Below are 24971 nucleotides of genomic sequence, written 5' to 3' on the forward strand. Positions count from 1 at the left end.
AGGAATGTCTATCACTCAAAGATTTTTGAGGTGCTCCAGGTGGTTGCAGCTGTATTAGTGCACTTGCGACAAACAGTTGAGTACTGTCCGTGATACTTTTTATTATTTGCACTAACATACAATGTTCAGGACAAGCTTTTGAGGTATGTCCCCTTCTTCAAGGTCCAAGCAGTACGCCATAACGATGGGCCATCCGTTTCTATCAACAATTAAAGCCGTTTAGATCACATTTTCCCCATCTTAAGGTTTGCTGAACCAGCTACTGAATCTCTTGACCGTGTCTGGATGCTCTTTGGAGTGAAGCTACTTGATACTCTGCTTGCTTGTAGTAGTTAATGAGCGGCTCTGCCTGCGTACTTGGCTTTTTGGATGGAGTTCTGCTTTAAGTGTGTTAGGAAGGGCAGTCCGGAGAAGGACGAGGCAATCTTATTGTCATATAGCTGGCCCAGCTCCTCGCCGATGACTGCTGTAATTTTTCACTTTTGTTTAAATATTCATTGACTTTTCCCTGCAATTCTGCTGATACAAGGCAGAGCAGTCACCTCTGTGATGGATAGCTGGTTGGAGGGAGGGATGAGGGGGGTGGTAATGCTGGTTCTGTCCTGGAAGGAAGTTGACTCTTCTGCGGAGAACTCTCTTCCTGGGGAAATCTGGGCCACTTACTGCGAGACTACTAGGCGTCTTTCTCCGCGGATTCAGTCTGTATCCTGTGCCTATATCTGCCGTTTTTCTGGGTCGTGCCGGTCCCCAAGTGACGCTTCTTCAAGATCCAGGGTTTCCCATTTTGATACCTGCACAGAGAAAGGATCTCCTTCTTTATGTCCAGGCAGGTTATCAGCATGCTGGGAGATTTCATTCACCTTGACACTTGTGATTGGTAGTCGCCTTTTCTTTTCATCCATCTTCAGAAGGTAAAAAGTTGATTTTCTTTTTTTTTTTTTTTTTTTTTTTTTTGGTTGCCATACTGAACTTGCCAATGAACCCACTCCCTGAAAATTAAAAATTCACATTCAAGAGATATCCCTGCTTGAGGATCCTTCAGAAATTGAAGCTGCCAGTAGTGTTGACATCCTTGTCCCCTCTACTAGACCTAATGCCAACCCCCCAACATCTCTACTTTGTCCTGCATTGACATAGAGGTGGTGGGAAGGACCACTGACCCTAGTGTCAATTGTTGATTTCTAAAAGAACTTTAATGGACCACCAGGCATTCAGTATATACAGTATTTACTACTTTTTAGGGAGCAGGTTTATTGCCAAGTCTTAGTTTGCACAGGGGTGCTGATCCAGGGGTACCCACACTTTTTATAGTAGAGGAACCAAATAATGAGAAATGGACTTCTTCGCTCAACAATTTAGAAACATTGAAACTGGAGTTTGCATTTTTGAACCTGAAATCTGTGATGGGAATCTATGATATGACAGGCTTGTGACATCCTTGTTAGGAATGGGACTTCCATTCCATAGAAACATAAAGTGAAGGTAAGAAAAGACAACGTGGTCCATTGGGTAGGGGGGGTTTAACCCTTTTTTCTCAAAGTACAAAGCTATGTGTATCCCAAGCATGCCTGATGATGACTGACTGGCCACTTCTGTTTTGAAGTCTGTTCCAATCATCAGCTACTCTTTAGGTAAAATATTACTTTTCTGAGGTTACTTTTGAACATTCCTCCTGCTAGTTTGAAGTCATATGTGTTCTTGATCTTCGCTTCATATTGACAATACTGCCCTTATCAATAAAGTACACTAAGCGGTCAAGGAACTGCAGCTTTGTCATAAATTGTGTGTATAACTTACACATAAACCAATTAATTTACACGTATTGGGATTGATTTTTTTTTTTTCAGCAGAGTACATTTTGGTCTAAATTTTTATGACGAAATTTTTGATTTTTAAATTTTTTGCTGGAAATGTTTAATAGCAAAAAGTCAACAAAAAAAGTCAAAAAATAATATATATATATATATATATATATATATATATATATATATATATATATATATATATATATATATATATATATATATATATATATATATATAATTATTATTATTTTTTTTATAATGTTTTTTTTTTATAACAGGTGATCAAATTCTACCAAAAGAAAGCTCTATTTGTGGGAAAAATAAGGACATTTCATTTGGGTGCAGCGTTGCATGACCGCACAATTGTCAAAGAATTGCAGCGCCGTAACGCAAAAAATGGCCTGGTCAGGAATGAGGGTAAATCCTCTGCAGGGCAAGGGGTTAAGTAATGCCCTTTTGTAATCCTCTGTTTGCTGGACACCTTTTTAATGAATAATTAGACTCGCCTGTAGTTAAATTCTTGTTAATTAGGAGTTTGTTGTCTAAAAGCTTTACTCCTAAGCCCCGGTTCACATATATGCGGCAATGCGGGCCGCGTTTTAAGCAGGCACGAGAGCCCATTCATTTGAATGGACTTCCGTGCCCCGTGACACACAGGGAAGAAGTCCCTGCGCTTCTTCTGAAAACACAGCCCGCGCGGGAACCTCGGTTCCCAGTACGGTTGCGGTTTCCAGTGCGTGCCATTAGAATTAATAGCCCCCACCCTCGGGTCCGCATTTCTCTGTGCGGGTGGTGTGGCTGCAGGGGCACCACCCGCACATATGTGAACCTAGCCTTAGACTTTCATTGGGGTGTACTCAACATGGTCTTGAATGAATTTGTTAGGAGAAATAGGTTTTTGTGTGTGCAAATTAACAAATCTTGTTTGCAATCAATGGCCGCATTTGTGGGAGTATTTTGTAGTATAGTGTCCCATAGGAAATGTTGATTCTGAAAGGAAAGTAAAGGTTTTCTGACAAATCCATTGGGGTGTACTCATTTATGCTGAGCACTGTAATTGTATATCCATCTTGGATTCAGGGACATGTTGCTCACAGCTGCTCCTATTCCGTCCTGCGTCCCATCTCCATCTACTTTCCCCCGCACAACCCGGCCAGCTTTTTATTATTCCGTATTATTAGTCGGTAAGTCTACCCACCGCAAACTTCAAATTGTATTTTTATACATCAGCTTAAGTATGCTTTTCTTACACCACATTCATAACCATAATTGCTTCCTGGCCTGAACGTTCCAAGAGCGCGGCCCTGTGCCGGCTTCCCCCCGGAGCCCTTGCCAAGTCCTCGAGCTGCTCAGATGGACTGGAGAGATAAGAGAGCAATATGGGACGTGTCCGTCTGTTCCCACATGCTATTTGTGTTCTTTATATTATGGGCAGCACATTGGCTAAATGGTTAGCATTTCCGCCTGGCAGTACTAGGGTCGCTGGTTCAAATCCCAACCACGGCACCACCTGCCTGGAGTTTGCATGTTCTCCCTGTGCCTGTGTGGGTTTCTTCCGGGTACTCCTGTTTCCTCCTACACTCCAAAGACATGCTGGTAGGATAATTGGCTCCTTTCTAAATTGTCCCTAGTATGTGTATGTATGAATGTGAGTTAGGGACCTTAGATTGTACGCCCCTTGAGGGTTAGGGACTGATGTGAATGTACAATATATATGTATAGCGCCACGTAAATTGACTGCTATATAAGTACCTGAAGAAAATATTTATCCTCCCCCTGTTTATTGGCAGCAGACCTGCGGCACAATGTTGGAGAGAGAGAATTTTTCTCAGATCGGGTAATTGAAATGGATGGAAGATTACCTTCTGCTGTCATGGAAGGCCTATACTAGGATTGATCTTTGACCCTAGGTTCACATCTGTGCCTCTGCGGATCCGCACCAAAATCCGTGCAGCCACACCACCCGCACAGAGAATTACAGACCCGCGGGCGGGTGCCATTAGTTCTAATGGCACGCTGTCCGCACTAAAAAACGCAACCGTACTGGGAACCGAGGTTCCCGTGCGGGCTGCGTTTTCCAAAGAAGTACAGGGACTTCTTTCCCTGCGTGTCACGGGCATGAGAGTCCATTCAAATGAATGGGCTCTCGTGCCTGTACAAATTGCGGCCTGCACGCATAGATGTGAACCGGGGGTTATAAAGGATTTGTAATTCTGTCTGGCCAATTTTGTGATTCATGCATGACACAGCAAGCAGTGTGACACCACTTTCTATTTTAGAGTTAAAAAAAACAATGGTGCCACCTTCCCTCTCACAGCATGCTGATTGGGCAATGAAGGAGCAGCAGAACACTGATATGTCAGCAGCTCTGCTGACCACATTCCTCCCATCAACACATGTGCATGAGCGGATCCCGATTGGCTCCTACCAATCCCAGTTTACTGTACCCATTTAGGGCAAGGTGTCGGAGTCTCCCTAAAGCCCACCTCCTTCACCCATTTTTACTTGCCCTAACAGTGTTTTTCCATCGCAGCCGCCACAAGCTTTCTGGCCATATACATATAGTCCAGTGGTGTCAACCTCCATCTACAGTATAATGGTTGGGACTTGCAACTGGTTGCTAGTCCTGAGTGCTACATCATGGTAGGAGGTCACATGTTCCCTATATCCAAAAGTATTTTCCAGTGTGGAAATGCTGCACAGGTGAGTATAAATGGGTCAGAGGGTTTGAGCCTCAAAGATGAACTTTATATTTCCCCACCCCCACATCTTTTTTGCCAGATTATCCACCAAAAATATACTTGCATGCCCAGCAAATCCAGAAGTGCTCTTTTAAGAATGTGCTTCTCCGCTGCTTTACACCTGTTCCTGCACCACCATTTTCTTTACTGAAGTCATCAGAAACCAACTCTAACTTCCGTCACTTCCAGGTTCTTCCAAATGGTCTTCTGATGTGTGCACACCATGGCACATCATCATTGGATGCCTACAAGAACCAGAAAGAGGCTACAGGAGACAGGACTCCTAAAGACACACTGCTGCGTAAACTTAATGGGAAGGTGAAGGTCCCCTTTTAAACAGACTCGGTGTCTTTGTCCTTCCACGCTTCCAGATGGCCCTTGATGTGCACACACCAGAGAGCATCATCAGGGGCTGGCTGTAAGAACCATGAGGAGATAGCAGGCCCACTGATGACATGCTGTGGTGCATGGCTTGTAGTAGACCGACACCTCCTGGGATGCAGGACTTTGGCTTTCCAGGAAGCCATGAGCTACTACATATGTCATTTTTGTATAGGTAAAAATTCAGGAAGAGCGGGGAGGGTTCCTTGAAAGTAATCATGAATAATTGTATCTTTGGTTTCTTCCAGATGGCCCCCTTGATGATGCACACACTCTGTGACGCATCATAAGGGGTGCTTACAAGAACAAGGAAGAGTCTGCAGAACTCCTCAAGACACGCTGTGGCGCAAAGTGCATGGGAAGGTGAAGGTTCCTTTTTAAAGAGACCCAATTCCTTTGCCCTAAATGTGTAAGGCCTTCCAGGTTCTTCCAGATGGCCCTCTGATGATGTCCACATGCCATGGTGCGTCGTCAGGGGGCTGGCTGCAAGAATCAGGGAGAAGCATCTAGCTCCCGATAACAGTCTGTGATGCATGCCTTATGGGGGACTTGGGTTTCCCAGGAAGACATGCGCTACTGCATATATCATTCTTGTATGGGGAAAAATTCAGGAAGTGCAGGGAGGGTTCCTTTGAAATTAATTAAAAAGGTTGGAATCTAAGGGGAGTGGGGTAGTGGTGAGATGACTGGGAGGATGTTAAGGCCCTCTTTCAAGAGACCATTCACTTTGCCCCTGCTGGGGAAAGATGATGTGGTCTTCTTAAGACCAATTTAGGTACTTATGCTAGTTGTATATAAAGTACAGTATGTAGGCATTGTCCAGCGGTATTCTGTAGGTATGCAACCCTCTGCTGCTTTACACCTGGTTCTGTGCTGCCATTTTTCTAGTCTGACATCAACAGGAGCCAGTTGTATCTTCAGGTTCTTCCAGACCAACCCTTTGATCACATGTTGTGGCGTATGATCAGGGGGTCGTTACAAGATCCAGAAAGAGGCCGAAGGATTTCTAAAGATACACTGTGACGCAAAGTGAGTGGGAAGTTGCAGGTCCCCTCTGAGACCAAACACCTTGTCCTAAATGGGCCTTCACGGTTCTTCCAGATGGTCCTCTTATGACAAACACACACGCAACTGCGCATCATCGGGGGCTGGCTGCAAGAAACAGAAACCACCAGCCCCCTGATGATGCTGTGGAGCATGCTTTGTTGGTCTTTTTAAGATGGATTTAGGCACTTGGGCCAGCTGTACGTATAGTATACAGGTGAAACTCGAAAAATTAGAATATGGTGCAAAAGTTCATTTATTTCAGTAATGCAACTTAAAAGGTGAAACTAATATATGAGATAGACTCATTACATGCAAAGCAAAATAGTTCAAGCCGTGATTTGTCATCATTGTGATGATTATGGCTTACAACTCATAAAAACCCCAAATCCACAATCTCAGAAAATTAGAATATTACATGCAATCAATAAAACAAGGATTGTACATATCGGACCTCTGAAAAGTATAAGCATGCATATGTACTCAGTACTTGGTTTGGGCCCCTTTTGCAGCAATTACTGCCTCAATGCGGAGTGGCATGGAAGCTATCAGCCTGTGGCACTGCTGAGGTATTTTGGAAGACCAGGATGCTTCAATAGCGGCCTTCAGCTCTTCTGCATTGTTCGGTCTCATGTCTCATCTTTCTCTTGGCAATGCCCCATAGATTCTCTATGGGGTTCAGGTCAGGCGAGTTTGCTGACCAATCAAGCACAGTAATCCCACGGTCATTGAACCAGGTTTTGGTGCTTTTGGCAGTGTTGGCAGGTGCCAAGTCCTGCTGGAAAATGAAGTCAGCATCCCCATAAAGCTCGTCTGCGGAAGGAAGCATGAAGTGCTCCAAAATCTCCTGGTAGATGGCTGTGTTGACCCTGGACTTAATGAAGCACAGTGGACCAACACCAGCAGATGACATGGCTCCCCAAATCAACACAGACTGTGGAAACTTCACACTGGACTTCAAGCATCTTGCAGTGTGTGCCTCTCCATTCTTCCTCCATACTCGGGGTCCTTGGGCCTCTCCATTCTTCCTCCATACTCGGGGTCCTTGGGCCTCTCCATTCTTCCTCTATGCTCTGGGTCCTTGGTTTCCAAATGAGATGCAAACGTTGCTCTCATCAGAAAAGAGGACTTTGGACCACTGAGCAACAGACCAGGTCTGTTTTTCTTTAGCCCAGCTAAGACGCTTCTGACGTTGTTTGTTGTTCAGGAGCGGCTTGACAAGAGGAATACGACATTTGAAGCCCATGTCCAGGATCCGTCTGTGTGTGGTGGCTCTTGATGCTCTGACTCCAGCCTCAGTCCACTCCTTGTGAAAATCCCCAACACTTTTGAATGGCCTTTTCCTGACAATCCTCTCCAGGCTGCGGTCATCCCTGCTGCTTGTGCACCTTTTTTCTTCCACGCTTTTCCCTTCCACATAACTTTCTATTAATGTGCTTTGATACAGCACTTTGGGAACATCCAACTTCTTTTGCAATTACTTTTTGAGGCTTTCCCTCCTTATGGAGGGTGTCAATGATGGTTTTCTGTACAACTGTCAGGTCAGCAGGCTTTCCCATGATTGTGATTCCTACTGAACCAGACTGAGAGACCATTTAAAGGCTCAGGAACCCTTTGCAGGTGTTATGGCTTAATTAGCTGATTAGAGTGGGACACTTTGAGCCGAGAATATTGCACCTTTTCACAATATTCTCATTTTCTGAGATTGTGGATTTGGGGTTTTCATGAGCTGTAAGCCATAATCATCACAATTATGACAAATCACGGCTTGAACTATCTTGCTTTGCATGTAATGAGTCTATCTCATATATTAGTTTCACCTTTTAAGTTGCATTACTGAAATAAATGAACTTTTGGACGATATTCTAATTTTTTGAGTTTCACCTGTATATGCATTGTTCTGTTTTTTGTTTTTGTTTTTAACTCCTGTGCACAGTTAATCTGTTTATCCAAATTATTTTTCGGCATTAAGTGGTTTAATTTTTTACAGCAACATGGTTTCTGCCTTAATCCATTGTGTGTATGAGCCAAGGACCGGTCCAATCTTTGTAGCTCCGAGCACAGTCCCCGTCCCGCCATTGCTTTGCATGCTGTCTGTTCCCACTAGGCGACGCCCTTTATAATTGTCCAGATGCTTGTAATCAAGGAGAAAATATTACTTTTTTTTTTTTTTTCCCAAGCATCTTGATGATGGACAAAGCCTGACTGCCAAGTAGTCAGGATGTCCTTTATCTAACCCTTCCTAGCTGACGCCCCATTGGACGAATGGCTGTGTCGGGAGAAGGACATTGGCTCTTGTCTGGAATGATTTTGCGTCTGGAATTAAAGCTCCGGGCGGATATAAAAGCCACCTAATAATCATTACATTTGTTTTTCACACAACCAAAATAAGTAGCTAAATTAGTCTTGAGTGGAGCCCCCTGTATCTTGTGCACAGCAGTACTGGAAGAAGGAAAGTCAAACACAGCCCTGCTGGTCTAACACTGTGAACACGCATACAGGAGGAAAGAGCAGTTGACTTCCTAAATATGCTGCTACTTTTTTCTTTTTCTTGTCCAACAGCCTGGGGGCAGGTCCTGGACCAGTCTGTATTGCTTCTCTGCAGTAACATTCATAAGAAGCAGGTAGTGAATTACAAGACTGGCTGAGCAGATTTCTAAGTGCCTTGGTCGGTAATAGTGTGCCCATGCATATATTTTAACCACTTAGTTGCCGCCCTATAGCAAAAATACTGCTGTAGGGCTGCGCAAAATCGTGTGTGTGTGTGTATATACGTGATTTCACATTTCTGGGTAGGGGGCGCGTGCCGCCATTGGCGGCCTCAGCTGTCAATCACCAGGTCCCGGCCGGTGATTCCTCACCGGCACCTGTTGATCACCGAGTATCACTGACTGTGGAGAAATCTGTATGTAACCAATACAGATCTCTCCCCTGTCTCCTGCGCACTGCTTTGTATGGCTCTGCATAGCACAGCCATACAAAGCAATGTGCTTACACAGTGAAGCAAACCCTGCACACAGTTAACCCGTTGATCACCCCAGATGTTAACCCCTTCCTACCCAGTGCCATTAGTACAGTGTCAGTGCTTTTTATTAGCACTGATCAATGTGTTAGTGTCACTTGGCATGTCAGTGACAGCCCCCCCCCCCCCCCCCCAAGGTCAGTATGCCCACCGCAGTCCCGTGATAAGTCGCTGATTGCCACCTTTACTAGTATAAGGGGGGAAAAAAATTCCAGTTTTTATATATACTGCCATTTGTAGACGCTATAAGGTTCACGTAAGCCAATTGCTAACGAAAATACGTGTATATTAAAAACAGTATACATTCTGGCCTAAACTTATGGTGAAATTAGATTTTGTGTTTTTTGTTTTTTTTCTTTCATTTTACTGGACATGTTTAATAGCAAAAAGTCAAAAATATTGGTTTATTTTCCCATAAAATTGGTGGTCTTTTTTGTTTATAGCACAAAAAATTAAAAACACACAGGTGATTAAATACCACCGAAAGAAAGCTCCATTTGTGGAAAAAAAAAGACATAAATTTCATTTGGGTGCAGTGTTGCATGACCATGCAATTGTTAATTAAAGTAAGCAGCCCCATATTTGGGCAGCACAGTGGCTAAATGGTTAGCACTTCCGCCTGGCAGTACTGGGGTCGCTGGTTTGAATCCCAACCACGGCACCACCTGCCTGGAGTTTGCATGTTCTCCCTGTGCCTGCGTGGGTTTCCTCTGGGTACTCCGGTTTCCTCATACCCTCCAAAGACATGCTGGTAGGTGAATTGGCTCCTGTCTAAATTGTCCCTGGTATGTGTATGTATGAATGTGAGTTAGGGACTTTAGATTGTACGCCCCTTGAGGGTTAGGGATTGATGTGAATGTACAATATATATGTAAAGCGCGGTGTAAATTGACGGCTCTATATAAGTACTTGAAATAAATAATTATCTGGTCAGGAAGGGCGGTAAATCCTCTGGAGGGCAAGTGGTTAACACGCAAAATGTTGCATGTACACGTGTGCGTGGTGGGAGTGAGCCCTCAGAGTAGGAGCGCGCACTTCAGTGAAGGTAAGGCGTGGGGCCCCCTGCTGGTATTGTCCGGATTTTGTCCTCGGTGGGTGACGTTTGGCACGTTCCTCTAATTGTCTGCATTGCACCTTCTGCGTTTATTTAGGTCTGTGATTGATGCGGCAGGGTGGGTGCTTCCTGTGAGGGCTGGGCGCTTCCCTTCCATTTGTGCTTTTCTCCCCCCGAGGCGCACGGTTCAGCTGAGCGCTGTGTAAATCCCACCGGCCCGGTATGAAGATCCAACACGCTTTTGTTTTCGCTCAACTTGGCCAGCGTTCCCGGGAAACTAAACTTTAATTGCTTCCACCTGATGGAGGAGGTTGTGTCAGTGGACCTCGAGCTGGTGTCATTGCAGAGGTATGAGGCTCAGAATGCCTCCATGAAGGTCCTAACGTCTGGTGGATCCTGTCCTAATTAATTCCGCGTCTGAAATAACAGCTGCATTTTATTGATTAGAATTTAGAGCAGGGGCGGACTGACCATTTGGAAACTCGGGCACTGCCCGAGGGCCCGGGGTCAGTAGGGGGCCCCATGAGATGCCCCTGGTACCATTTTCATAGGCTTTTTTGAGTTTGGGCAAGGACACAGGGGCCCCATGATCCCATATTGCCCGGGGGCCCCATGATTGGGCAGTCCGCCCCTGATTTAGAGCGTCACAAAAATGCATTTTGCACAAACTAAAGAGACATGTAAAGGGTCTCCCTACCAAGAAGCAATATTTTATTGATAGATGGAGTATGGGGGGACGGGTCAGCCCTGGGCTTCTTTTATGTCTCAGAACTCCAACAAACCTTCCTGTCATAGTTCTTAAGGCTGCTTCTGTCCTCCTGGGAGTTTTGGTGATCATACCCACCTTTGTGTGGTCTGTCTTCTTCAGAATATGTTATATTCTCCATAATCTAAAATATAATACAGAACCAGAAGGGATGGTGGGAATCCTGCCTAATGGGCACAGCAGGTATACAGATCCAAGAACTCCGCTCAGGGATGGTGGAAACCCTTCATAATGGGCCCAGCAGGTATACAGACCTGGGAACTCTGTTCAGGTATGGTGGGACCCCCTCTTAATGGGCACAGAAGGTATGTAGACTTGGGAACTCAACAAAGGGATGGTGGGAACTCGACTCGGGGATGGTGGGAACACCTTATAATGGGCACATCAGGTGTACAGACCTGAGAACTCGGCTCAGGGATGGTGGGAACACCTTATAATGGGCACAGCAGGTATGTAGACCTGGGAACTTGGCTCGGGGATGGTGGGAACGCCTCATAATGGGCACAGCAGGTGTACAGACCTGAGAACTCAGCTCAGGGATGGTGGGAATGCCTCATAATGGGCACAGTAGGTATGTAGACCTGGGAACTCGGCTCAGGGATGGTGGGAACGCCTCATAATGGGCACAGCAGGTGTACAGACCTGAGAACTCGGCTCAGGGATGGTAGGAATGCCTCATAATGGGCACAGTAGGTATGTAGACCTGGGAACTCAGCTCAGGGATGGTGGGAATTCCTCATAATGGGCACAGTAGGTGTACAGACCTGGGGGAACTCGGTTCAGGGGTGGTGCAAACCCCTCATAATGGGCACAGTAGGTGTACAGACCTGTGAACTCAGTTTAGAGGTGGTGGGAACCCCTCATAATGGACACAGCAGGGAATTCGGCGTAGAGATCTCACCAAAAAGTCCTCAAAAAACAAAGGAGAACTCGGGAAGTTCAACCCAACAGTTTCTACCAATCACATTAGTAGTATTGCTGGGTGGACTCCCCCTTTAAGCCTAATCATATGTGTTTGGTCCTGATCTGTGTGGTGCCCGCCAGCTGCTGGGGGAGGAGGGGGGGGGGCACGGGGTGTGTTTGCAGTGCCAGCAGCTGAAGGGTTAATGCTAATCACTCCGCTGGCAGCTGGCTATGTTTAGAGTGATGGTGGAAGGTCTTACGGGGATTTGGGTGGCTGACATCACCTCCATAAGATTACATAACCTGGCTGAGCTGTGAGCAAAACCAGACCGACAGACTGTTCTTATCACCCCTGGCAACAGCGAGAGGCTCCCGCACAGGGGACGCGGATACCGTGGGCGACGTTCCAGCTGACCGCGAGCAGGAAAAGTCTCTGCGATGTCTCCTGGACAGCATGTCATCTGGGGGGGGGGCTCGGAGAAGAGATGGGAGTACTGGGGTCATGTGTCTTCTAGTAGAGTAAGATGACTCCATCCAAAAGTGGTACTTCAGTGGCGGGTGGATAGCAATGGGTTAAACCTTGTGCAATAGTTTTCTATTTTTCTTGGAAGCTTTCTTGGAGGAACTCCAGGGTGACATAATCACCATTTTGGCTCAGTTGCATGTGCATTTAAAAGAAAAAAAAAAAAGAATTAGCATAACTACCCAATTCTGTTCTCATATCAGCTTCCTGTAATCCTCTGTGCTGCAGCACTCAGTCTGGTAAATAGAGGGGCAGCGCTAACAGCCAATCAGAGCTCTGCTGTATGCACATGTGCTAACTAGTGGCGTTAGAAGAGAGGTGAGCTCACCAGTCTTCTGCTGCGCTTTCACTGTCCAATCACAGGCTAGGGGGCTGGGATGTGACCCTACTATATTGCTTAATTAGAGTAGAGTAATCGGGTCACTGCTCATTGTTCTCTCCCAGCACAAAGATCGAACGCTATTGGTCTGTTCTAATTATCAGGAGTTAGCGGGACCTCGGCTCCTGATCATGTGACCACTGTGGCATCCAATCACAGTGATCCTGTAATTTGAGACCTCCCCTCCCTCCGCAGGCATTCAAGCCCATTTAAAGGGATGCCACGCAAACTGAAGGGGTTAATGCAATAAAGAGCTTGCCTGCTCGCAGTGTAAATTTACACTTTGTCCGTTTTTTAATGGCTCCACACTACATACAGAACTGTGCGTTAGTGCGCAATTGTTCCCCATATTTATTGCGCATTAGAGCAATGTGTAGGGACCAAACAGGCATTTATATATCATGTCTGGTCCCTACACATTGCTATATGGGGAACAATTGTGCACTAATACACAGTTCTCTATGTAGTGTGGAGCGTGCGTGCGTGCGTGTGCGTGTGCGTGTGTGTGTCAGTCACACGGAGTCACAGACAGCTCGAAAAAAAAACAAAAAACTGCCGGGTTCCAACCCCTCACATATATTCATATATTCTTTCTCTCTCTCTCTCCCCCTCCCCCTCTCTCTCCCTCCCCTCTCCCCTCTCTCCTCTCCTCCTCTCTCCCTCCTCACCCCCCTCCCCCATCTCTCCCTCGCCCCCCTCCTCTCTCCCTCCTCGCCCCCCTCCTCCTCTCTCCCTCCTCGCCCCCCTCCTCCTCTCTCCCTCCTCGCCCCCCTCCTCCTCTCTCCCTCCTCGCCCCCCTCCTCCTCTCTCCCTCCTCGCCCCCCTCCTCCTCTCTCCCTCCTCGCCCCCCTCCCCCATCTCTCCCTCGCCCCCCTCCCCCATCTCTCCCTCGCCCCCCCTCCCCCATCTCTCCCTCGCCCCCCCTCCCCCATCTCTCCCTCGCCCCCCCCTCCCCCATCTCTCCCTCGCCCCCCCCTCCCCCATCTCTCCCTCGCCCCCCCCCTCCCCCATCTCTCCCTCTCCCCCCCCTCCCCCATCTCTCCCTCTCCCCCCCCTCCCCCATCTCTCCCTCTCCCCCCCCTCCCCCATCTTCCCCCATCTCTCCCTCTCTCTCTCTCTCTCTCTCTCTCTCTCTCTCTCTCTCTCTCTCTCTCTCTCTCTCTCTCATATATATATATATATATATATATATATATATATATATATATATACAAGAGAGATTTGAGCTCCTGTCAATTTTTTCCTTTTTTTCTTTTTTTTGTGCTGTCTGTGACTCCATTAGGGAAGATTTGTATGTCTTGGTCACCAATATCACTGGTAATGAAACGGAGGGTCAATCCAGAATTATGAGTTGTCACCAGAACAGGAGTAGTGGGGAAATCTTCCAATGGGGACACCTGTTGTCCAGGAGCCCATTTACACGTGACAGTTGTGTGTACAAAGTCGTACCCCATGTTTCCCAATGAGTACCATTCATATCTGTGCGACTTCCAAGTAGTTCCTGTACTGCTTTGGTCCAACTTTCATCTCACTTCAATGTAAACCCTCCGCAAGTCGCATGAAAGTCGCACCTGAGTGATATACATGCAATTTGTGTGCAACTTTGTAGAGCTCAAACATTTATCCTTGGTCAAAGTCGCACTGTGAAGTCAGAATGAGAAAAGCACAATTTTGAAGTTGCACAAGTATGAATGGAGCGTAAGAGGGGGTTTCCGTCACCCTGGAAAGAAACTTATCACTTCCTGTTCTACAGGACAGAAAATTTAGGTAAATCTCCCCAGTGGGACACAGATGCCAGAAATTTAAAAACAAAAGCAAACAAAGAAAATGAAGATGGTTTTGACCTTTTTTTTTCATGCTTGTAAAAAAAAAAAAAAAAAAAAACTAAAAACATTTGTCTTTGGATATCCTTTATGCCTAGCCAGGACAGGTCCTCTTTGTCGTTCTTCCTCCTCCGGTCTGTAAAGGGTTACATTCTTTGCGAATGGCTTTATCATGACTTCATGGCACACGCAGTGACTGGTACAGCCCCCCGTCCTTTTCCCCGTTATTTCACAAAGAGCCATCTGTGTCCGTCATACCCGGGCAGGAGTCCTTTTACTCTCCGCAGAAACGGCGCCCGCATGTCGTCCGGCAGGAAGGTCGCGGCAGGCATGTGACATCGACTACATGACGTGCGCCCTGTCCCAGATCATTACGGCTCCTTTGATTTTCCCCTCTAATTAAAATCTGAAAAGGGTGACCAGCATTCCCAGCACTGGGAAGCCGAGCGTTTCCTGGCAGGCCAGATTAAGGGGGGGGGGGGGGGGGGGGGGGCGGTGGAGCAGCTTGGTCACCTTGAAAGCGCCATCGGACGTTCCCTTGTCACTCACCCTAAAGCTTTTAAATGGGTAGATGTTTGTTTTTTTTTTGTTTTTTTTAATTATGCATGTAATTGCTAGCCACTAACATATCCTATTATTATTAATAATAGTGGTGGTGCACCAAAATGAAAATTCTGGGGCCGAAATCGAAAATTCAGGATGCACTTGGCCGAAAACCAAAATGGACAGATTTTTAAAATGTATATATTTCTCAAATGCTATTTTTTTTAGGGAAAAAATACACTTTAATGAATTAAAAAAAAAAACCCACCATATATACCCCAATTTTTTCTAAAATCTGAAAGATTTTCTGCCGAGCAAATAGATACCCAACATGTCATGCTTTAAAATTGCACACGCTCATGGAATGGCGCCAAACTACTTAAAAATCTCCAGGGGTGACGCTTTAAAAACAGGTTACCAATTTAAAGTTACATAGAAGGTCTTGTGCTAGAATTATTACTATCGCTATGATGTTCGTGGCGATACCTCATATGTGGTTTGAACACCTTTTACATATGTGGGCGTGGCCTATGTATGCATTCACCACTGTGTGCGAGCACGGGGGCACTTGTAACAAAATACATTTTTTTTTTTTTTTTTTTATATCTAATGCTTTATAGTGTAGAGGAGAGATGTGGGGTCCTATTGACCCCAAATCTCTCCATAAAGGGGACCTGTCTCTATTGCTATCACAAAGGATGTTTGCATTCCTTGTGATAGGAATAAAAGTGATTAAAAAAAAATGAAAGGGACAGTGTAAAAAAAAAAGTAACAAAATAAATACCTTTTTTTTTTTTTTCTTTTTTTTTTTCTTTTTTTTTTTTTAACACTGTTACTTTTTTTTTTTTTCATCACTTTTATTCCTATCACAAGGAATGCAAACCTTCCTTGTGATAGAAATAATTAGAGACCGTTCCCCTTTATGGAGAGATCTGCGGTCAATAAGACCCCACATCTCTCCTCTACAATGTAACGCATTAGATTTAAAAAAAAAAAAAAAAAAAAAAAAGCATTGATCTAGCCTTGTTTGCATGGCGCTGGACGTAACGTGATGACGTCGTTCTGGTCCTCGTGGAGAGTGGAGGCACAAAGAGACGGACTCCCTGTTACAGGAATGTGAATGAAATGCGCAAAAGAAGGCTTCCACGCATAGAGAACTCTGCTGATGCGTTTCACCGCTTATCTGTGAACACAGCCATGATTTACCTGGCCGGCATCTCAGTCCTGGAAGTAGATGGTGACCCTGGATGATGCCTGTGTAAAGATGGTGCCGTCCTTCTGGAGAGAGAAAAGCAGATGAAGGCATTGTTAGGGGGAGCACTGAGATCTCTAGGTAATAAATATCTGGAATATTACGCTGACATATTAAGTGGCATGCATGTACATAACATGGAAAAATGTCTGATGACCGGTTCACTTTAGGAAAGAGGAAGTGCTGGGATTTGTGGTGCCCCAGAAGCTGAAGGCCATGGTTGGCTCCTAATCCGTGCTGGGCGTGAATGACTTTGATTCCCAATTTAGAAGGGGAGTCGTCGTGTTTATCTGCCTCTATAATGGAGATAATGCTGACATTGTCGCCATTTTTATGGCCGTTTTATTTACCACAACGCCGGCTGCCACTGGCAACCATTACGTCTTCCTTCCTTTGTTCTGTCATCTGATGGGGATGACCTCTGGATGCCTCATCCATATCATCATCCTCATCATCATCATCATCATCATCATCATCATGTGTTTTCTCCTCAGCAGAAGTGTCCTCTGCGAATGGCGGCAGCAGGGATTGTTTGTATTTCCCTCCTCATAGGACCCATGTGTCTGCCATGTGATGGACATGAGAACGTTGTTGTTGCTGCATTCCGGCATTGATTCCCGATTGTGTCATCCGTGTGCTGCTTCAGGTGACTGACACTCGGGGAATCCTAATGGGTGATGGTGAGATGAGGAGGGGAACCGGGCCGCCTCTGGGCTATGAAGAGGCCCTGTCGGGCCTGCAGAGGTTCAGATCCAACCATCTCCCGGAGAACGAGAGTGCACCTCCCTCATGTCTCCACCCCCTCACTCACACTCTTCCCTGCATTCGCCCCCCCCCCCCCATGCTCTCCCTTCGCCTCTCCCTCCTTCGGTCCCCCTCCCCCCCATTCTCTCCCTCCCCCATGCTCTCTATCCTGCTATCTCTCCCACTTTCTCCTTTTCCTCCCACTCTTTCCCTCCCTGCTCACTCTCTCAGCCCTGTTGCCCCTCACTCACCCTCTTTGCCCCACCCCCCCGCTGACTCTTTGCTCCCCCACCTCTTGCTCGCCCTATTTGTCCCTCCCCTCGCTCGCCTTATTTGCCCCCCCGCCCCTTGCTCTCCCTGTTTGCCTGCCCCCCCCCCCGCCTTGCTCTCCCTCTTTGCCCCCCCCCCCGCCCCTTGCTCTCCCTCTTTGCCCCCTCCGCCCCTTGCTCGCTCTCTTTGCCCCCCCCGCCCCTTGCTCTCCCTCTTTGCCCCCCCCTGGCCCCTTGCTCGCCCTCTTTGCCCCCCTGCTTGCCCTTTTTGCTGCCCCCCCTGCTTGCCCCCCCCTTGCTTGCCCTCTTTGCCCACCCCCCCCTTGCTTGCTCTCTTTGCCCCCCCGCCCCTTGCTCGCTCTCTTCCCCGCCCCTTGCTCGCTCTCTTCCCCGCCCCTTGCTCGCTCTCTTCCCCGCCCCTTGCTCGCTCTCTTCCCCGCCCCTTGCTCGCTCTCTTCCCCGCCCCTTGCTCGCTCTCTTCCCCGCCCCTTGCTCGCTCTCTTCCCCGCCCCTTGCTCGCCCTCTAATGGGATCTAACCCTTCCTTACTCCATCCAGAACTAAGAGTTGGTTTTAGTTACACCAAGTTATTTTAGGATTCAATCTTCCCTCTGAGTGTTTGTCCTTGAAGACATTCCGCCCTCAGCGATGGTTCATTTTTATCTTCTTGAGTGGCATGGTGTCACTTTTGTTGGCTCCCCCCCCCCCCATCATACTCCAACATTCCCATCACTGGCCCCAATCGCAGAATAGATATTTACTTTTCTCGTCTGCTTCCTTTTCCATTGTTCTCACACCATCTGCACATGACAGCGACCTTCCTCCCGCTGTTATCTGTGAGCTCAGCAGATGAAGAAGCATTCTACATTGTGACAGTCCGTCCTGAACATCCACTTGTCTTCACATATCCAGAGGACTTGAATCAGCATTGCCAGATAATAAAATGTACCTGTGAATAGAAAACCCACTTCTGTGCCCCCTGAGCCTAGGTGAAGGATCACACGATCTCTGGCTACTGAGAGCCTTGTGGAGGTTTCACATCATCAGAGACTGCAGAATTCTGTCTCTTCAAATGTAGTTTAGAGCTTTAACTTTCAGGGCCCATTCACCCGTAACTGTTCCAATATGGTAAAGCTCTTTACAGCACATGCATTGTGTAAAAAGGCTGTTTGTTCCTGATTGCTCACATTGCTGCAATGCACAAGTGTGAAGGGCCCTCAGGGGTAGCCTTGAGCATCTAAGGACCTGGAATGTTTGCTGCTTTTTATTAAAGTTGTTGTAAACCTCAGACATTAAATATGAACAAAGCATATCCCTCTATAGTGTGTATTTGTCTCGTTACTGAGCACGAAGTGTCATTTCTGTCTGCTGCCTCCTTCCTCTATCTGCATGAGTCACCTATGACCAGTATTCCTGACACCAAGAGATAAAAAGGTGACAGGAAAGGGAGCTCCTACACATAACCTGTCATTGACAGCCTCAGCTCTGTTCCTGTGGGTTGTGTGGAAGGAGGGGGGTCCCCTTCGCCTTCCCCCTTTTCGCCTTCCCCCTTGGTCCCCCTTTTCCCTTGGTCCCCCTTTTCCCTTGGTCCCCCTTTTCCCTTGGTCCCCCTTTTCCCTTGGTCCCCCTTTTCCCTTGGTCCCCCTTTTCCCTTGGTCCCCCTTTTCCCTTGGTCCCCCTTTTCCCTTGGTCCCCCTTTTCCCTTGGTCCCCCTTTTTTTCCCTTGGTCCCCCTTTTTTCCCTTGGTCCCCCTTTTTTTCCCTTGGTCCCCCTTTTTTTTCCCTTGGTCCCCCTTTTTTTTCCCTTGGTCCCCCTTTTTTTTCCCTTGGTCCCCCTTTTTTTTCCCTTGGTCCCCCTTTTTTTCCCTTGGTCCCCCTTTTTTTCCCTTGGTCCCCCTTTTTTTCCCTTGGTCCCCCTTTTTTTCCCTTGGTCCCCCTTTTTTTCCCTTGGTCCCCCTTTTTTTCCCTTGGTCCCCCTTTTTTTCCCTTGGTCCCCCTTTTTTTCCCTTGGTCCCCCTTTTTTTCCCTTGGTCCCCCTTTTTTTCCCTTGGTCCCCCTTTTTTCCCTTTTTCCCCTTGGTCCCCCTTTTCCCTTTTCCCTTTCCCCCTTGGTCCCCTTTTCCCCTTCAATCAGTTCTCACTGACCTCTGGGTTACTTCAGCGCCCTGCTTTCTGAAAGCTCAGGCAAGATGTATACATTCTGGACTTTGAACGGATGTAGAGAAGAGATGGTTGCAGCTACCAAAGCCATCTACAACTCTGCTGCCAGCTACATCACTAACCTGGTCTCAAAATACCAACTAAATCTTTGTTCCTCCCAAGACTTCCTGCTTTCTAGTTCCCTTGTTGCCTCCTCCCATGCTCTCCTCCAGGACTTCTTCCAAGCCTCTCCCATCCTCTGGAACTTCCTACTCCAAGCTGTCCAACTATCTCCTACTCTGTCCACTTTTAAACGATCCATCAAAACTTTTTTTTCTCTTCAGAGAGGCTTATCCGGTCCCCACCTAACGACTGTATTTTATTTTCTTCATCGGCCCATCCCCCACAAGTATTACCTTTTTTGTATCACTTGACCCTTCTGCTTAGGTTGTAAGCTCTAATGAGCCGGGCCCTCTGATTCCCACTGTATTCAATTGTATTGTGACTGTACTGTCTGCCCTCACGTTGTAGAGGGCTGCGTAAACTGTTGGCGCTATATACATCTTGTATAATAATGATAAATAGGTACAACTTATGTGGGAGGATTTGTTTCATCTGTGTATCACCTGAGGCCAGTCACATCACTGGGTATATGTAAGGTTTTACAACCACTTGAACTCCTTAGCCCCCCCATTAACAACAGAACATTTTGTTGCGCAGTTTTCTGAAGCGCAGCAAAGCTTGAGATGGAAAGTCCTGTTGCTCTCAATGGGCCTGTTCACACATGAGCATTGTCACCTGTCACTTGATAGAGTACATCAACATCATTTTGAGAAGAATTGCGTATTTTTGGCCCTATAGACTTTATTGGGAGCACCCGAGAAAGTCTCATTTAAAAGTCATGGGGTTAAAAATGCGCGATTATTCTTCCTGCTATGTAAAATGCGCAAAAAATGCAAAAAAAAATCTGCCTCTAGATCTCCTGCCTACACTCCTATGAAATGTGAACGGGGGCTAAGATGATCGAGGTGTTGCAAACGCAACAGGCCAAGCGGTCAGATTGCGCCTTCAGCCATGCACGTGGCAAGTTTTTAAATGTAAAATATTTAGACGGCGTGCTTTGCTATCAGAAGTTGTTTGTAGGCGCGGCGTGTGTTATTTGCGTTCACAAAGCCGCACTGTGTCAGCCGAAGGCCGTGGGCGATGCGTTTACACAAGGATGGGTTGTGTTGCGCACACGTCACAAAATGCTCCTTGTCAGTTAATCCGGCGTCTCTACCATGTGACCCGATCAGGTTTCACAACAAATCTCAGGCTCATTCCCGCGGCGGGAGGGCCATGCCATCTGTCCTCTGGGATCCGCAGGCCGATCTGTCACTGAGAAGTCGCTGTGTGCGTGCGTCGTGCACATATACGGCCCCGGGCAGCATGTCCTATCATCTTCCCTCTGACCTTGAGCGGCCCGCTATATATTCTCTTTATGGCGTATTTATAAATGGAAAAGTCGGCAGAAGCTTTACACTGACTGGGTTGTAGCAGCTGCTGAAAAAATCGCATGAGTGTCTTTTTTCTTTTTCTTTTTTGTTTTGTTTTTTCGCCGTCGCAGAGTATGTGAAAAATGAAATTGTTGGTGAACATGGGTGTCATTTGAGAACATTTTCCATGGAGATTTACTAAAAATGAAGCACTCAGAATCCGAATCTGGCGCAGCTGTGCATGGGAGCCAATCAGCTTCCAACGTCAGCTTGTTCAATTAAGCGTTGACAATAAGGCTGGTCATACATGGGTTGAAAATCGACCGATTTTTCGCCCAACAATTGTACCTAAGAACAGGGCAGGCTGACCATTCGAGCACTCTGGCACTGCCCAAGGGCCCGGGGTTTTTTTTTTTTTGTTTTTTTTTTTTTGGTGTGCTTTGAATGTGGGCAAGGACACGGGCCCCATGATCCCCTATTGCCCAGGGGCCCCATGAGTTGTAAGTCTAACCCTGCCTAAGAATAATCAGCCGATTTTCGCTCTGTTAGTGGGTGAATGGCACTGGCTGATTTTCGTGGTTCCTCCCCTTTTCTGTGATCGGCATGTTGGAAAATTAGTGAAAAAACTACCGGTTTTTCGACTCAACGATGGTCAAATTGTACGATCGTTTTTCCGAAAAGAAAATGCGCATGAGCCGTGACCTGGAAGGAGCAGAAGTTTTGCATGTTATATGGGATGAACTTTATGACTTGGTTGGCCGATTTTTGAAATCAATGATGGCACCATCGGATTTCCGAGTGAACGACGTTTCTGATTTTCGGACAAAAAAATCTTTTGGAATTCGAACCATGTATGGCCTGCATAAGCCCTGGTTCATACAGGTGCGTTCCTGCGGTGCGCGTTATGCATGGGCACGAGAGCCCAATCATGTGAATGGACTCCCGTGCCCCAGGACACGCAGGAAAGAAGCCCCTGCACTTCTTTGGAAACCGCAGCCCGCACGGGAACCTTGGTTCCCAGTGCGGCTGCGATTTCCAGTGCGGGCGGCGTGCCATTAGAATTAATGGCACCCACCCGCGGGTCCACATTCTTCTGTGCGGGTGGTGCGGCTGCACAGATTTTTGTGCAGATCCGCAGGGTAACCACCCACACAGATGTGAACTAGGGCTAAATCCTGAAAGCTGATTGATTTCTGTGCAGAGCTGCATCAGATTTTGCACCATGCAGTTTTAGTAAATAACCCCCCATGTTAAGTAAAAAAAAAAATCTATTAACACATGAGCCGCAGGATCTCAAGCTTGGCACTCCAGCTGTGGTGAGACTACAAATCCCATCATGCCTCCTGCAGTCATTGCCTAGGGCTGTCAGCCTTTCAATGCCTCATGGGACTTGTAGTTCTAAAAGAGCTGGAGGTGAGTTTTCCCAACCCCTGTACTAAAAGTACGTTTACCTACCTAAACCTACCTTCTATACTAATGCTAGTGCCATAATATGCTGCGACTTACCTGTATAATGACATTGTGGCCCCCCAGTCAGGCCATCAAAGCTCCCCCAATAAGCATGAGCTTCTGAATATAGAAATCCTGGGTCAAGCCTTTCTAATGCGGTACAGCGTGGCGTCTGAGCATTGTCGCAGGGGGCGGGCACACGTTTTGAACCTCAGGTGTGTCTACAGGTATCTCATATGCTGTGGGGGGCTGAGGTGTCCTGGTAAACCTGTATGTTGGCACCTTTATGGCTCATATTATTTGTCCCCAAGACAGGTTCATGGAAAAACCCAATTCCAGGCTCTGGATAAAGTGGGGAAGAACTACAAATATTTCTCTGTGACCCCATTGGGGAGATTGTCGTTTCCTGTGTCTGTGACACCAGGGCAAGAAAGAGGGGGGTGGTTGCTACTCTGGATAAGAAGAAAGTGCAATTAAAAACCCTCAATCTCTTAGAACCTACAAATTGTGGTAGTGCAAGAAACTGTGTGCCTTAGGGTGTTAACTCCTCTGTATTGACAATTCATGTCATTGATAATATGTCTGTCTGCATATGATGTCTGCGTGCTTGTGGTCAGGTGTGTCTGCATCTGATGTCTGCGGTCAGCTGTGTGCAGCGAATGTTTCCAAATGTCTGCGATCAGGTGCGTCTGCGATCAGGTATGTCTGTGGTCAGGTGAATAGCTGCGGTCATAGATGTCTGCAGCGGATGTTTCTGCGTGTCTGCGGTCAGATGTGTGTCTGCATCGGAGGTCCCTGCGTGTCTGCGGTCAGGTGTGTGTCTGCATCGAAGGTCCCTGCGTGTCTGCGGTCAGGTGTGTGTTTGCATCGGAGGTCCCTGCGTGTCTGCGGTCAGATGTGTGTCTGCATCGGAGGTCCCTGCGTGTCTGCGGTCAGGTGTGTGTTTGCATCGGAGGTCCCTGCGTGTCTGCGGTCAGGTGTGTGACTGCAGCGGATGTTTCTGCGTGTCTGCGGTCAGATGTGTGTCTGCATCGGAGGTCCCTGCGTGTCTGCAGTCAGGTGTGTGTGTCTGCGTCGGAGGTCCCTGCGTGTCTGCAGTCAGGTGTGTGTGTCTGCGTCGGAGGTCCCTGCGTGTCTGCAGTCAGGTGTGTGTGTCTGCATCGGAGGTCCCTGCGTGTCTGCAGTCAGGTGTGTGTCTGCGTCGGAGGTCCCTGCGTGTCTGCAGTCAGGTGTGTGTGTCTGCATCGGAGGTCCCTGCGTGTCTGCAGTCAGGTGTGTGTGTCTGCATCGGAGGTCCCTGCTTCTCTGCAGTCAGGTGTGTGTCTGCATCGGAGGTCCCTGCGTGTCTGCAATCAGGTTTGTGTGTTTGCATCGGAGGTCCCTTCGTGTCTGCAGTCAGGTGTGTGTGTCTGCATCGGAGGTCCCTGCGTGTCTGCAGTCAGGTGTGTGTGTGTTTGCATCGGAGGTCCCTGCGTGTCTGCAGTCAGGTGTGTGTTTGCATCGGAGGTCCCTGCGTGTCTGCAGTCAGGTGTCGGCATCGGAGGTCCCTGCGTGTCTGCAGTCAGGTGTGTGTTTGCATCGGAGGTCCCTGCGTGTCTGCAGTCAGGTGTCGGCATCGGAGGTCCCTGCGTGTCTGCAGTCAGGTGTGTGTTTGCATCGGAGGTCCCTGCGTGTCTGCAGTCAGGTTTGTGTCTGCACCTGATTCCTCTGCACCCCTGCTGACCTGTTTCCTCTTCTCTTCAAGGTGAGACCCAGCTCCGCTGCAAGCTGAACCATGAGTGCCGGATCCAGCCCAGGGGTGATCACGGCCCCTCCTCTTCCCAGCATGCCTCACAAAGAGCGGTACTTCGACCGCATCGACGAGAACGACCCCAACTACCTGCGGGAGAGGAACATGTCTCCGGACCTCCGACAGGACTTCAACATGATGGAGCAGAAGAAGCGGGTGACGCAGATACTTAAGAGCCCCGTAAGTAGCCATCATGCGTGCTCTAAGCTGTCCGTTTACGGGGTCACACGGGACTGCACAGGAGCCTTTGTGGGTTTTTTGTTTCGGAAAGTCTGCGGACAAAGCGCTTCCGATATTCCGTTGATATCCGGAGCTGCTTTTATGGTCCTGTTATTAAGTGGTTGGATAAGAGGCTTGTCCTCCTTCCTTTATCCCAGCGTAACAATTTCTATCTCTCCGGCCTGACCACTAATACTTCTCCTTCCTGAAAGATCTAATCCCTCTTAAAAAGTATTATACTCAGGCTCTACACCCGAGCCGCCCTTCCGCTGCAGACCCTCCAACGGCCGCTGGCTCGGGCGGACTTGCAAGGCTTTCAAATTCTTTCTTTTGAGCTGCGCTCAGAGTGATGCGCTTGATTACACAATCACAAGAGTGTCCAGGCTCAGGGGGGGAACATGGTGGTGGTGGGGGGGGCTGGGAGGGATATTCGGAACATTAACCCTTCACGGCCAAGGCCCAGGCCTCACATGGTGTTTAGAACATGAACAGTTTGAGTTGAAAATCTGGGATACAAATTCCATTGGTGCAGCCAAATTTTTTTTTATACTGGTGAATTTCTATATCCGTTCTTATACTGGAGAAACCTTTGAAATAATTTCTCGGTCTTGTGAAAACAGTTCATTAGGAATCAGGGGGTGAAATGCTCTTTAC

General features: G+C 47.5%; 1 protein-coding gene and 1 long non-coding RNA gene across 5 annotated transcripts in view; one reads left to right on the forward strand and one right to left on the reverse strand.

The window, feature by feature from the left end:
* Positions 1 to 24633, reverse strand: part of LOC149437730 (uncharacterized) — a 30165-nt gene extending 5532 nt beyond the window's left edge. The window contains exons 1-2 of one of the 2 annotated variants that reach the window (XR_016308019.1): positions 24189 to 24633; positions 16191 to 16262 (exon numbers count right to left, since the gene is read on the reverse strand). This is a non-coding gene — a long non-coding RNA (uncharacterized LOC149437730). Of the gene's footprint in view, positions 1 to 16190; positions 16263 to 24032 lie in introns of both variants that reach the window. The other variant, XR_016308020.1, reaches the window with a different exon arrangement.
* LOC149437729 (gamma-adducin-like) overlaps positions 1 to 24971 on the forward strand; it is a 186501-nt gene that overhangs the window by 105757 nt on the left and 55773 nt on the right. For 2 of the 3 annotated variants that reach the window (XM_089660698.1, XM_089660700.1), the window contains exon 3: positions 24054 to 24278. In XM_089660698.1, coding sequence (XP_089516824.1) covers positions 24084 to 24278 — 195 coding nt within the window. In that variant the 5' untranslated portion in view covers positions 24054 to 24083. Of the gene's footprint in view, positions 1 to 24028; positions 24279 to 24971 lie in introns of those variants that run through there. The other variant, XM_089660699.1, reaches the window with a different exon arrangement.

This window comes from Staurois parvus, unplaced genomic scaffold, assembly GCF_062004578.1.
Source record: "Staurois parvus isolate SC_StPar_1 unplaced genomic scaffold, SC_StPar_1.0 ptg001263l, whole genome shotgun sequence".
Taxonomy (NCBI): Eukaryota; Metazoa; Chordata; class Amphibia; order Anura; family Ranidae; genus Staurois; species Staurois parvus.